A 12,719-nucleotide genomic window follows, 5' to 3' on the forward strand; every position below is an offset into this window, starting at 1 on the left:
ACGAATAAAAACAGGATTCGTTTTTAAATTTCCTACCACTTCCCTCAACCCCAAACAAATAAGATGACATCAGAATGAAGTTGTGCAATTTCCATGTAGCTGGAGTTAGTGCGGGCAAGCTGCCGGAACCCCGGAACAGGGCGGCTGGGAAGCTGTGGCAGCTGACAAGAGACTTTTAAATGGCTCAGAAATTGCCCCACAGCAGGGAAATTGCACACTACTCTTCTTTACAGCCTTCTAGAGTTTTCTTCTCCAGCCATCATTCTTTAGCCAGGTGATTTCGTGTACTTGCTGCAGAACTGAAAGCATGAAGACTCTGTCTACTTTCATAATCAGAGGTGGTGATAGCCTTTTTATTTCCTGCCAAATGGATCCGACCACACTTTTAACCCTATAGAAAGAAACACGAATAAAAACAGGATTCGTTTTTAAATTTCCTACCACTTCCCTCAACCCCAAACAAATAAGATGACATCAGAATGAAGTTGTGCAATTTCCATGTAGCTGGAGTTAGTGCGGGCAAGCTGCCGGAACCCCGGAACAGGACGGCTGGGAAGCTGTGGCAGCTGTGGCAGCTGACAAGAGACTTTTAAATGGCTCAGAAATTGCCCCACAGCAGGGAAATATGTATCTGGCCTAGTTAAAAAATAAATGAATAAAAAAAGACCGCTGCCACAGATTACAAGAGCTTCGGCTAATAAGCTAGAAACCTCTCATTCTCAGCCAACTTGGATCGTCTCAAAGTAACTAACCATTCAGCCATACAGGGAACTTTTGAGCTTCTGTATAAAGCAGAATCCTGCAATGATTAAAATAGCTCATACGTAAACAGTATTTTCCCATGAGAGTGGTGTTTAAATAGGTGCTTGGTAAATATGTCTGCAAAACATCTACTTATGCTTCATAGTTAATGGCACACTTGTTACACATTTATGCCCACTTATCAAATGCAGAAGAGAAACGTGCAAACTTGCAAAAACTCTTCTGGAGTGACATATTAAGAGGAAGTCTTGGGGTGGCAACCTCTAAAATGGCAACTGCTGGGAAATAACGGCACAGTTACAATCTAGCATCGAAGCGAAGATTTCTTCCACTGCAAAGCACCACTCCCAATGACAACACACTAGTACATGTGAGACTTTGTTTTGATTTTTACGTTTACCTGGTGGCTGCACATCTTCTTGGACAATACCAGCTCGATTTATGGCTTGTTCCTTCTCTGAGAAACACAACAGAAAAATTTCTCATTAGAGAGGGGACTGTGGGGCAGGGCAGTGGAAATCTTTGTATCTACGTGGAACAATGACACGGGACAATTAGGAAACAATATATCTGAGTGCTATTAAATTCAGAGCTGCCATTGCCCAAAGCTTTTAGGTTACAGAAGTTAGATCCTATCAAACAAAAAGACTGGATATTTTCAGTGAAAGAAAGCAAGCCGTATTTCAGAAGAAAAGCTCCTAAGGAACATCTTTTCCCAGTGATCTCAGCAGTTTGGAAAGGCAACAAAAACAACAGCAAAAGAACAATTTTGAAAGAACTGGTGGCGGTGGTGGGTGTGATATGAGGAGGGCAAGGCTGCTGAACTGCAGGGACAAGTACAATTCACGAGAAAACGATGCAGTTTAGGTGTCTAAAATGTACTCCACTGAGGGCCTAGACCCAGAACTAAATATGCTATGTTTTTGATAGGAAATAGAGCAGAAAATTAATCTTTGGGTGGATGGCTGTGGTTTGGATAATTGAAGCTTCCCTAATTGACTGCAGGTGCTATGCCAATTAGTAAGCACATTTTAGCGACAGCAGCTTAGCCAGTCTCTTTGGAGATGTCCCACAGGGAAGGCCAAGAGAAACTGGGCATTTTATGTCTGTGGGCTTCAAGCCCTCTGACACATCTTTCTAAGTGGTGTCGAATAAACCTAAGGCCTGTGAAAACAAAGACTTATTATTTTAAGTATCTTGAAAAACAAACGGTGGCTTTTCAGCAGAAACACTTGCAGCCAAAGGATGTTTACTACTGTATTATAGTAATTAAGTGTTGTAATCAAACCTTTGTTTTAATCTGGCTGACAGTGTTTCTTTAAATCCACGTTTAGCTCTTATTTAATATTAGGCAGTTTTCTTTATTCTCATAAAGATACACAGGCATAAAGGTATAGGAAACAGGGCTTTTCCAAATCAAATATTCACTGAACTTGCTTCTCCGGTGATGTGATGGAAAGTCAATCCTAAGTGACCTGTCTGAGAGTTTTATCAATGATAAGTTTTGCTTTGGCAAATAAAACACCGGGCAACAGGGATTATCTGAATCTTGACATCCAATTCTAAGCAAGACAGAGAAGACACAGCACAAGGAAGCTGCTTGTACAGAATGGTCTGATGGCTCCACTGGGCCTCTCTGAAAAGTAGCAGGTAAACAACAACCAAGACCCTGTGGACCAAGAGATGCCAAAAGAGTGGGTGACAATGGGACCTCTGAGGTGTCAGACTTTCTAAAATAACACAAAAGGCGATCTCATTTCCTAAGAAGTTAAATTCCTGTAGGTTTGAGCCCTACCATGCTGTCACCATGTAAGTCTCCAAGTATGGATGTGTCTCAAACATGCTCTCAGAAAATGCCAACTAGTAAAAGACTACACTGTCATCGATCGTGCCAGGAACAAAAACAGATATCGTTTTTCACGCCTAAAAGGTCCATTCTCCAGTATCATGGAAGAAGGAAGAGATGAATTTTTAACATATGCTTGATTGCCAGAAAGCATTCTAGACGTCCAGGTTTGAGAGAATCAGACAACGTGGTGAACGGAACACATTCTCCAAGAGGCAGGTCCTGCAAAGCCAAAGAAGCTGGAAGGCTGCCAAGCATCAAAGGAAGTTGACTTCTGGTGGCAAACGAATGCCTAATTGTGTTCTCACCTCTTACAATGAAATGGAGAACCAAGTGAAGAGAAAAGAATCCCTGTCTTCACACTTCCTTGCTGATTGCTAATGAGGCTGGAGAGAGGCTGAGAATTTATTTTAAATAGACCATAATCTCTTTATAATCCTTGTCCTATGCAACCACCTCTTTTTTTGGCTTGGATGGGCAACTTAAACCGATTTGCAGAACGAGTTCCTACCAAGTGATAACCGGTATTAGCATCCTATCTACATCCCCCGGTTCTTTAATCCATTGATGTTTTATAAATATTCTAAGGCCAAAGCAGTCTTATATAAATTCATGATATGACACAAAGAAACTTTATTTGTGAATGTGAGATATGCTAAAGGGAAAACAAACTGGTCCCTTGGGACTCAGCAAGCACATCTTGATGAGGTTGACAGTAGGTTTGTGTTTTGCTATCATTAGAGAAACAGCAAATGTCGCTCAACCTCTGGAAAAAAGGGCAACACAGAAGTCAGGGGTTTAACTATGTGGGCAAATCAGGATAAGCCAATTACTGACCTTTTAGTAGTTAGCATGCTTCTATCAGGAGTGAAATGACTGAAACGCAAATATGCGGCATGGGGCCTGGAGCTCTGCGATGCCCATTACAAGTTCCCTCTCCAGTGTCTCAGCAAGCCCGATTCTGCCCCCTGGTGCTAAGGCAGTGAGCTGATTTGCAGTTTTAATTGAGGAACCTTAGCTCTACTCAAAGGGCCAAGGTAGATTACTTAAAACTTAGTAATACAGGGCTTCCCTGGTGGCGCAGTGGTTGAGAGTCCGCCTGCCGATGCAGGGGACACGGGTTCGTGCCCCGGTCCGGGAAGACCCCACATGCCGCGGAGCGGCTGGGCCCGTGAGCCATGGCCGCTGGGCCTGCGCGTCCGGAGCCTGCGCCCCGCAGCGGGAGAGGCCACGACAGTGAGAGGCCCGCGTACCGCAAAAAAAAAAAACTTAGTAATACATGCAGACGGGCTCATTTTTGTACGGTAGCAAAAGAATCTACCTCATAATGTTTAAGTCTTTGAACACGAAACCTATCCTTATATTAAATGTCCATACTGTGAAATCTGTGTGACTTGCTACTTTATTTAAGATTCACAGCAAATTGACACAGCATGCCCAAACACCAGCCCCCTCAGGGGTCTTGTTACTGGCTAGTTGAGGGTGCTCTTGGGGAGGACCAGCAGATAAAAACCTAAAAGCAGGTACAGAGTCTGACCTCGGGGGGCCCTACACAGTGAAACCACCATCTGGCCCCTCCATCTCCTCCTGCCAATGAACAGTTAAAATAAAAGCAACTCACAACCTGAGGTAATTGGACAAATGTCAACATTGGAATATGGACTGTATATTACATAATAACATTGTGTCAATATTAAATTTCCTGGATTGGATAACTGTGATTATGTAAGAGAATGTCCTTGTGCTCAGAAAATACATGCTGAAGTGTTTAGGCATCAAAGCTCACAAGGTCTTCAACTCACTCTCAAATGGTTCAGCAAAATAGCAGTAACGATTATAATATATAATTATATATGTAATGTAATTATATATGAACATATGCGTATCCATATGTATGTATGTATGTATAGATGTGTAACATATATATAGCGAGAGAAAGCAAATGTGGCAAAATGTTAACAACTGGTAAATCTAGGTGAAGGACATAAAGGGATTCATTGTACTATTCTTAGATCTCTGTCGGTTTGGATTTTTTTTTTTAACAACAAAAATACACAACTGCAAAACAAGTATAAGGAAGTCCAACAGCACTGTGACTATTCCATGATGATTAATTCAAAGCCTCTTTTAAAAATAGGAAAAATAAAATAATACTTCTTTAGTGCTCCCACTTTGCTGCGGTCTGACTTCGGGGTGATCCAGAACTAGATGTCTGTATTGGGGGTGAGTGTGAGCCAGCGGCTGAGGGGACCAAAGGGCCATCGGAAGCGTGGACTCCTTCCAATACCATGAACACTTTAGTTTCTCACCAGGGTGTGTGGTAGAATCCAGGCAGCTTTGTAAGGCCTGTTAGAAAATAAGACTTTAGTCTGTGCATTTCATTCGACTCTAAGGTGAAAGGAATAAAAAGCATATTCTGAGCACTTGCCATATAATCAGGAAAACGCCCTTCCAAGGTAAGAGGCATTTCTGAGTCAAGTGATTTCTCGCAGGCTTGCTCTGAGTCTGTACCACACACTTGAGGTTGGGGGCGGAAGGGGAACGGGAGGAGAAGTGAGGTATCACAGCTCTCCCACGTAACCTTTGGCTTTACTGGCAGACACTCTCCCCTGTCCTAAAAGCGGGTGAAACAGGGCATCATTAGCAGCAGACAAGGCTGGGGAGTTAGGGTCTAGTGTCTATCCAGGAATAAATGTGCTAAGTGACCCTGGACAAGTCACCTAAATGAGGGGACTGAATGAACACAAGATTTCTGGCAAAACCCTTTGTGCTTCTGCACATCTAACTAAAGTTAAAAATGAACAGGATCACAGAAAATGATCTTATTCTGTCTCATTTCACAGGTTGCCCTGAAATACTGTTATTTTTTAAAGCCACATTCAGGATCACTGTCTGGTTCCAGGATGCAGAGACAAAAGGCAGACCAGGCTTCAAGTTATAGCGCCTGAATGTGCGCTATATGTATAGCTTCAAGTATGCTTCCCTGAATGTGGGCTCTTCCCACGAACCATGCTGTGCCGATAGGCTGAAAGCTAATAAGCAACGTCTGGATTCCCTCCAGAAGCACAGCAGAACTGTCCCCATACTTCTGGTGTGGGACTGACAACAGCCAATGCCAACTACCATCTCCCCAGTGCTCATTTCAGTACTCAGGTATCATGTGTGGAACTGACCTTGTATTCCCCCTAATACTTGGTAAGGTCTGGCTGAGTTAGTGAAAGAGCTAGAGATCACACTGAATGTCAAAATGAAATTCAACACAGCAGTCTTGTGATAATGGCCTGTCTGCTTTTAAATCATAGAAGATCTCCTTGGCTTTATTTTACCTAAGCAGCCTTGTGCCTCTTTTCTACTGCCTTGAGGCTTATTCCAGCAGGGGCCCTAGAGCCTACCTGTCCCCCATACCCAGGCCGGCCGGCATCAGTCAGGCTGGCCCAGATGAAGGGTCAGCAGTGTCTCGACACTTGGGCCCTACAAGGCCTGGGCTCCTTGCTAGCCTCTGGCTCCCCTTCTCAAGGACTGGGTGTCTGCCCGGCCCTTCCAAGGACTGTGGGCTTCTCCTCGGTCTGCCCAGAATTCTGGGGACCATAAATGTATGAAGGACTCTCAGAAGAGAAACAGCCAACAAGAGAGGCTAAGGAGTGGATGAAAGGCAGGAGCAAAAGAGCAAAGCCAGGAGTACTGGCGGAGGGGCAGTCACGAAGCCCAGGGAAGAGAGTGTCTCAAGGAGGGAGAGTCTGGCTGGGGCTTGTGCCTCTCACGCATAGTCACCTGACCTCCTGCGTCACAAAGAGAACAGAAGCCACAACAAAGAGGAAGCATCTACAACCTCCCAACATCACAGCTACATCTAGCGGTATCCACACCTGCCCTTCCTCCTCAGTTGCTGGAAGAGGTGTCCTGCCTTTGGTCCAAGTCTCCCTCCTCCATCTGATCTCAAGATCCCATGCCACCTCCCACCCTATGGATTGTCTTCTCTCTCCAGCAGTCTTCTTTGTCCAGAGGCTCTCTTGGCTCTCCCACTGCTCCCAGCCAAAACGAAAACACAACAGCCCCCTTGACCAGCTGCAAAATAATTTGTCATTCTCCTCTCCAGCCCAACATCTTTAAACAGTCAACCTAATATACTATTTACTCTTCAATCCACTGCTATCTGCTTTCTGCCATCAAATCATTGAAAGCACTTCTAACAAAACAACCAATGAGCTTTACCTTCTTTTTGCTAAATCCAATGGATATTTTCACTTTTTTTTCTTTCTTACCGTCTTCAAGCAGCCTAGCCCTGCTGACCACACCCTTTTCATGAAGAGCTATCTTCTTGGGGCTTGTGACTGCAGCCTCTTCTGGTTTTAATCCTTGCGCTCTGGCCACTCCTTTGAGGACCCCTCCTCCTCTGACCACTTGCTCTTCAGACCTTCAAATGCTAGTGTTCACCTGCATTCTGCCCTGGACCAGCTTGTCTTTTTCAATCTCTGAATGCTGCCTGGGAGCCCCACCTACTGCAATGACTCTGCTTCCCATCCAATGCCAGTGACGCGCCATCTCTAGCTCCAGCTCAGATCCTGTGGCTCAGCTCCCATCGCATATAGGAAATCTCCAGGAGCACATCCAGGTACCTGAAACTCAGTACACCCCAAACCGAACTAGCATGTCCTCTCGTCCCCCAAACAGACTTCCTGTATTTCATAACGCCTAGTGCCATATCTCCTCAGCTGCTGGACCCAGAAAGCTGGGTGTCAATCTCTTTCCTCTGCCTCCCTCACCCCTGAGCTAATCAGTCACAAATCCCTGTAGAGGATTTATTTCTTAAATCTGGCTCCGGAATTCAGTCCTTCTCCCCAGTCCCATAACCACCACCACTCTGGTTAAGGCTACAGTCACCTCTCCCTGAGGTCACAGGAAGCACAGCCTTCCCGTACCGGGCCTTCTTACCTCCAACCTTGACCCTCCCAGCCCCTCCGTCACACACAGTCAGAGACTCCTGGAAAGAGTGAATCTGACCACCTTGCACTCCGGATTCAAATTGTTCAATGATTTTCCACTAGCTGGACTCTGAGGACAGCAGAGGGTTACTGAAGTATTTTGACTAAGCGAGTGAGAGGATCAAATTCAAAGAGCAAACAGCACAATAGACTTTTCGACAGCCACAGCGGAAGACCTGGAGTTCTATACATTCTCTGACACACAAGAATGGATATTTCCAGTTACAAATTCTCACCAAAGAAACACAAAGATGTATTTCAGAATGAAGAAAACTGAAACTAGAAAGGTGTGAGATGAAAGAAGGATTAGTGAGTAAAGAATGAGGGTAAAGAGAAACAATCAGTGACTGTATAAAACACTGATGGTACTAAGTGATCTGGGGAGTAATAAACACGAGGCAGGAAGGGTGGGGCGTCTGGGACAGGAGCTAAGGCATTCTAAGGTCTTTGTATATTTCATAGGAGGTAAAGATATTGACTAACTTTAAACTGTCACCACGAAAGAAAAAGAGACTGTAAAACTTTCAAACCAGTAGAGGGGAAGAGAATTAAATAAAGAAGGCTTGAAGGCAGAAAAGGAGAAAAAAGGGAAGTAGAGAAACAGAAGAATAAATAGAAAACATAAGATAGGAAAAATAAATGTAAATATATCAGTAAACATAAGTGAAAATGATCTCAATCCAACAGTTTAAAAAGATTATGAGACTGGATTTTTAAAAAATCCCTGTTTAGGCTGGTTATAAGACTCAAGGACAAATAAAGGCTAAATATAAGAGGATATCTATATTTATATCTATACACACACACACACACACACACACACACACACACACACACACACACACACCAGGAAAACACTAACCAAAAGACAGCTGGTAACTATGAAAATATCAGATAAAACAGAGTTTGGGAGAAATATTAGGGGTAAAGAGGACTCATATAATAATAATTGAAACCCCCCCCCAGAATATTCTAGATTGTGTGCACAGAATAATATGGCCTCAAGATATCTAAGTAACAGAATTAAGAATGATCTGGAACCATCATATACAGAACTCTGTATTCCCAAACAAGAGAATATACATCATTCCCAGCACACAGTGAACATCGGCAAAAACTGACTTGTACCAAGTCACAAAGCAAATCTTGACCTATATCAAAAAATCAAAATCATATAGTCTGAATTCTTTGATCACAAATGCAAAGAAGGTAGCTCAGCAGCAACACAGTAACCAGAAAGACCACAGTGGCTGCTGGGTAAAGAATGGGTGGTCCTGGGGACCAGTGGAGCAGGAAGACCAGCTCAGAGTGCAGGGAGTGGGTGGGGGACTAGGCACGTGTGAGGACAGTGACATGGGAGAAGAGCTCTGACCGTCTTGTCCAGTCACATACATCCGGCACCTAACACAGTGCCAGACACACAGTAATTGCTAAAATCCAGGTTTAAAAAAATGAAAAGGAAGCTAACTAAATGCTAGCTGAATGCGCTGAAATGAACTGAAGCTCTGTCCTCACAGTGGGTCCCCATGACCCGGTCACGAATGCCTCACCTGGGTCGGTCCACCTGCTCAAATCTCCTTGTCTCACTTCCCTGCCCTTGTGGTTCCTTATTTTTGAAATGTTTTTATGGGATGCCTAGTGTAAAAATATACTATGTGTTTCCACACCTGTTATCTCATTTAATTCACCCCAAAACATGTAAATTCAGTCCTGCAAATTCCACTGTTACAGATGAGGAAACAGGCCAGGCTCAGAGAGGTTAAGTAACGCACCTTAAGGTCCTCCTCTAGTATGGGATTTAGACCCTCATCTGACTTACTTCCCTCACCCTCTTAGAGAGGCAGTATGGTGCCCTGGTGTCATGATTAAGGGTACTGGTGCAAATCCCAGATCTGGGACTCATCGGTTGTGGGTCCTTGTACAAGTTAACTGTTCCATACCTCAGTCTGTCCACATATAAAACGGGGATGATGATCACACAGCAGCTACAATGAAGGGTTGTTATGAGCACCAAATGGATTGATAGATAAGAAGTGTTTAGAAGAGTGTCAGACATATAACAAGCTTTCAATAAATATTAGCTATTTAGTATCATTACCTGTTTAAGGAATCAGTTATGACCCTCAGATAAGAGTGTCCAAATTAATTAAAACTGAACCAGAAAAGTGGGCAGGTGTTGACTGCCTTACAGTTAAAAATGCAGATATTGTAGCCACACGCACTAAATGTTCAATTAAAAGGCCTAATCTGTCTGTCTCAAGGCGACTCAGACAACCATAGACTCCGGACTACCCCTATAAGACTGTTGTTGGGAGACACAGCGCAAACCCACACCCTGAGCATCTGACCCAGAGGAAGGTTTCTCAACCTTGGCACCATTGGCATTTTGGGCTGGATAATTCTTCGTCAGGGGTGGCTGTCCTGTGCATTGCACAAAGTTTAGCAGCACTCCTGGCCTCTATGCACTAGATGCCAGTAGCACACTCACACTACCCCACCCCATGCCGCCCATTTTGTGACAAGCAAAAATGTCTCCAGATAGAACCAATTGTCCCTAGGGGGACAAAAACCATCCCCAGTTGAAAACCACTGCTCTAGTCTTCGTGACTGAAACTTTTCTAGTGGGATCCAAAGCAGACCCCCTTGTCCCAAGTTCAACTCTAGAGGCTGTCATAAAACAGCGTGGGGCAAGGATGCAGTAAGGACGGATAATGCAGATAGATTATGCAGGGCTTCACACAGCCCCATGTTCACCCTCACGCATGGTGCATGGAGATCGGCTGGAAGGCAGAATGCAGAGGCCATTTCAATCTTGGCTGATGAAAAGAAGCCACAAGGAAATCTGTGTACTTAAAACGCTCTAACTCAGAAACCAAATGTTGTAGCATTTGTAATGGGCAGAGCATTTACACGGAGCTTTCGCCTTCAAACCGCCAAGCTTTCAGCCTTCGCTAATATTGTCAAGGGGCACAGTTGGCCCTCTTCCATCTTCAAGATGGTTCAGGTTTCCTGGAGAACAAAATGAGCCTCTAATGCCTAATATTTTCTCTCTGACAGATGGTTTCAGACGTATCAAAGTGCTAATCCTTGCTGAGGTATAGGTCTCAAGGAAGGAGAGCTTGGCTTTTAGAATGATAGGACTTGAATGATTAAGGAAGAAAATGACTCCCAGGATATTGACCATTGTCATGTGAGCAACCAGCTTAAAATGAAGGAAGACAGCAGAACCTGAAAAAATATTTCAGGAGAAAGGAGAAGAAAAACTCAAAAACCCAGGTTAACAGTTTAGGTTTGAAACATTTCCATTCAAAGACATCTTTGGCAGTGGAAATGAAGTGCAATAAAAACACCTTCAAGCTCAGGATAATTAGGGTCCATCTCCCTCCCCTCAACATCATCATTCCCAGCTTCAGTGTCTGGAAGGTCTGGAAACAGAGGCAGGAGTAGGAATACTTGTCTTGCCACTTACTAGCTGTGTGTCCTGGGGCATGTTGAACAACCTCGCTGAGCCTCAGTTTCCCCATCTGTAAAACAGATAACAACACCTACCTCAAAGTGAGGTTGTGTAAATTAAATGTTCCAATGTGTGCCTAATGAGATACATAAAAAGACTTCAGTGAATATAACTACGAGTATGAACTACTATTTAGTGTCGACCTACTATGTGCAGATTGCTTTCATTACCACCTTTGAGTCTCACCGGAGGCTAGATGATTTTATTATACAAACAGATAACTACTAAAGGGGTTGCTGAGATTCTGAGAGATTGAGTCACTTGTCCACTGTCACAAAGCTGCACACAGCGAGATTCGAACCCGGATCTACCTGACTGGCGAACCAAGCTCTGACCATGGCCCCACGTGGGGAAGGGAGGGGAGTTACTGAGGCCAGGCCACCGCGTGGGGTCAGAGGTCACTCTTAGTTACTGGGCCCTGGCCACCGCGTGGGGTCAGAGGTCACTCACGGTATTCCTCCAGCCGCATTAGGGGCCGGAAGTAGATGGGGTAGAAGGCGGCGCCGATCAGGGAGATGAAGCCGCCGAAAATGAGCGCGGTGCGCAGGTTCGAGGTCATGGCTCCAGCCCGTGGCCGCCCTGACCGCCGAGCGGCCCTCACTCTCACAAACCCGGATCCCGCCGGCGGTATCGTGACCCCGCTCGGAAGAGGAGGAGTTGCTTTCGCTTCCGGGCCTTGGGGGCGGGGCTAGAAGGCGGGCCTAGGAGGCGGGCCGGGGCCGGGGGCGGGGTGGGGTTGGGGGCAGGGGTGGGACCAAAGGCGGGGCCTAGGACTGGGTGGAGCTAGAGCGGGGCGGGGCCAGGGAGCCGGCGCACCGCCTCCCGGGCGCTCCCTGGCAGCTTACAGCGCGGGGCGAGCGCGAGCCGCCGCTGGAGACTGGAGCTTTAACTGATTCCCTGTTCTACCCCCGACCCCCCAGCCTGGTTTTTCTCTCAGCCGCTCCACCCACCGGTCTTCTGACCTCGTTTACCACTCCCTCCTTTACCAACCACGTTTTTTCGTTCTTCACCCATTGATTTGATTTTTGTGACTATACCGGGAGGTGGATGCTCTCTATGGCTCGTTGATTTAATCCTTGTATTTTTTACAGGTGAGGGAAAACTGGCTTGGCTGCGCGGATTTGGCCAAGTCACTTGGCCTAAAGGGCGGTTTGAGGGGATTAGAGACAAAGGTGCAAATCGCCTGGCCCAGGATTCTGAAATCGGAGGGGATTCTGACTGAAATCGGAGCCACAGGGGCTTATGAACCGACGGTTTCAACATCCAAGCTACATCTGACTCTGATTTTCCATGCCCTCCTCTCTCGTTCTTCCCTTTGCTGGATGTCAGGGTTACGAATGAGGATGGGGAGTAGAGATCAGCACAGGGCGGGGAGCCAGCAGCCAGTCCCACTGATGGGACCTTGGGGCTCTGCCTTGTGGCCTGAGGTGGGAGCCACTGAGGACAGACATCTGCTTCCTCTTCCTGAGATTGCCATCCTCCGTGCTTCCAGGTGGGCTGTGCCGGCATATGACCCACCCAAGGGTACTGGGCAGCTGAGACTAAGATTCCTTGGGCCTTCATTCAGTCCTTTATTAAAAAGAATGATACCAGTGGCTGGGGGCTGCAGAGGAAA

The 12,719-nt window shown here is 45.6% G+C and overlaps 1 protein-coding gene across 1 annotated transcript; it reads right to left on the reverse strand.

Annotated features, from left to right (window-relative positions):
* Positions 1 to 216: 216 nt before the first annotated feature.
* Positions 217 to 11,767, reverse strand: SMIM20 (small integral membrane protein 20). Its single transcript, XM_007117872.3, has 3 exons — positions 11,555 to 11,767; positions 1,163 to 1,219; positions 217 to 391 (listed from the first exon to the last, which is right to left on the reverse strand). The coding sequence occupies exons 1-3, from the start codon at positions 11,661 to 11,663 to the stop codon at positions 354 to 356; spliced, it is 204 nt and encodes a 67-aa protein (XP_007117934.1). The 5' UTR covers positions 11,664 to 11,767; the 3' UTR covers positions 217 to 353.
* Between the last annotated feature and the right edge of the window lie 952 nt (positions 11,768 to 12,719).

The sequence above is a fragment of the Physeter macrocephalus genome, unplaced genomic scaffold, assembly GCF_002837175.3.
Source record: "Physeter macrocephalus isolate SW-GA unplaced genomic scaffold, ASM283717v5 random_1656, whole genome shotgun sequence".
Taxonomy (NCBI): Eukaryota; Metazoa; Chordata; class Mammalia; order Artiodactyla; family Physeteridae; genus Physeter; species Physeter macrocephalus.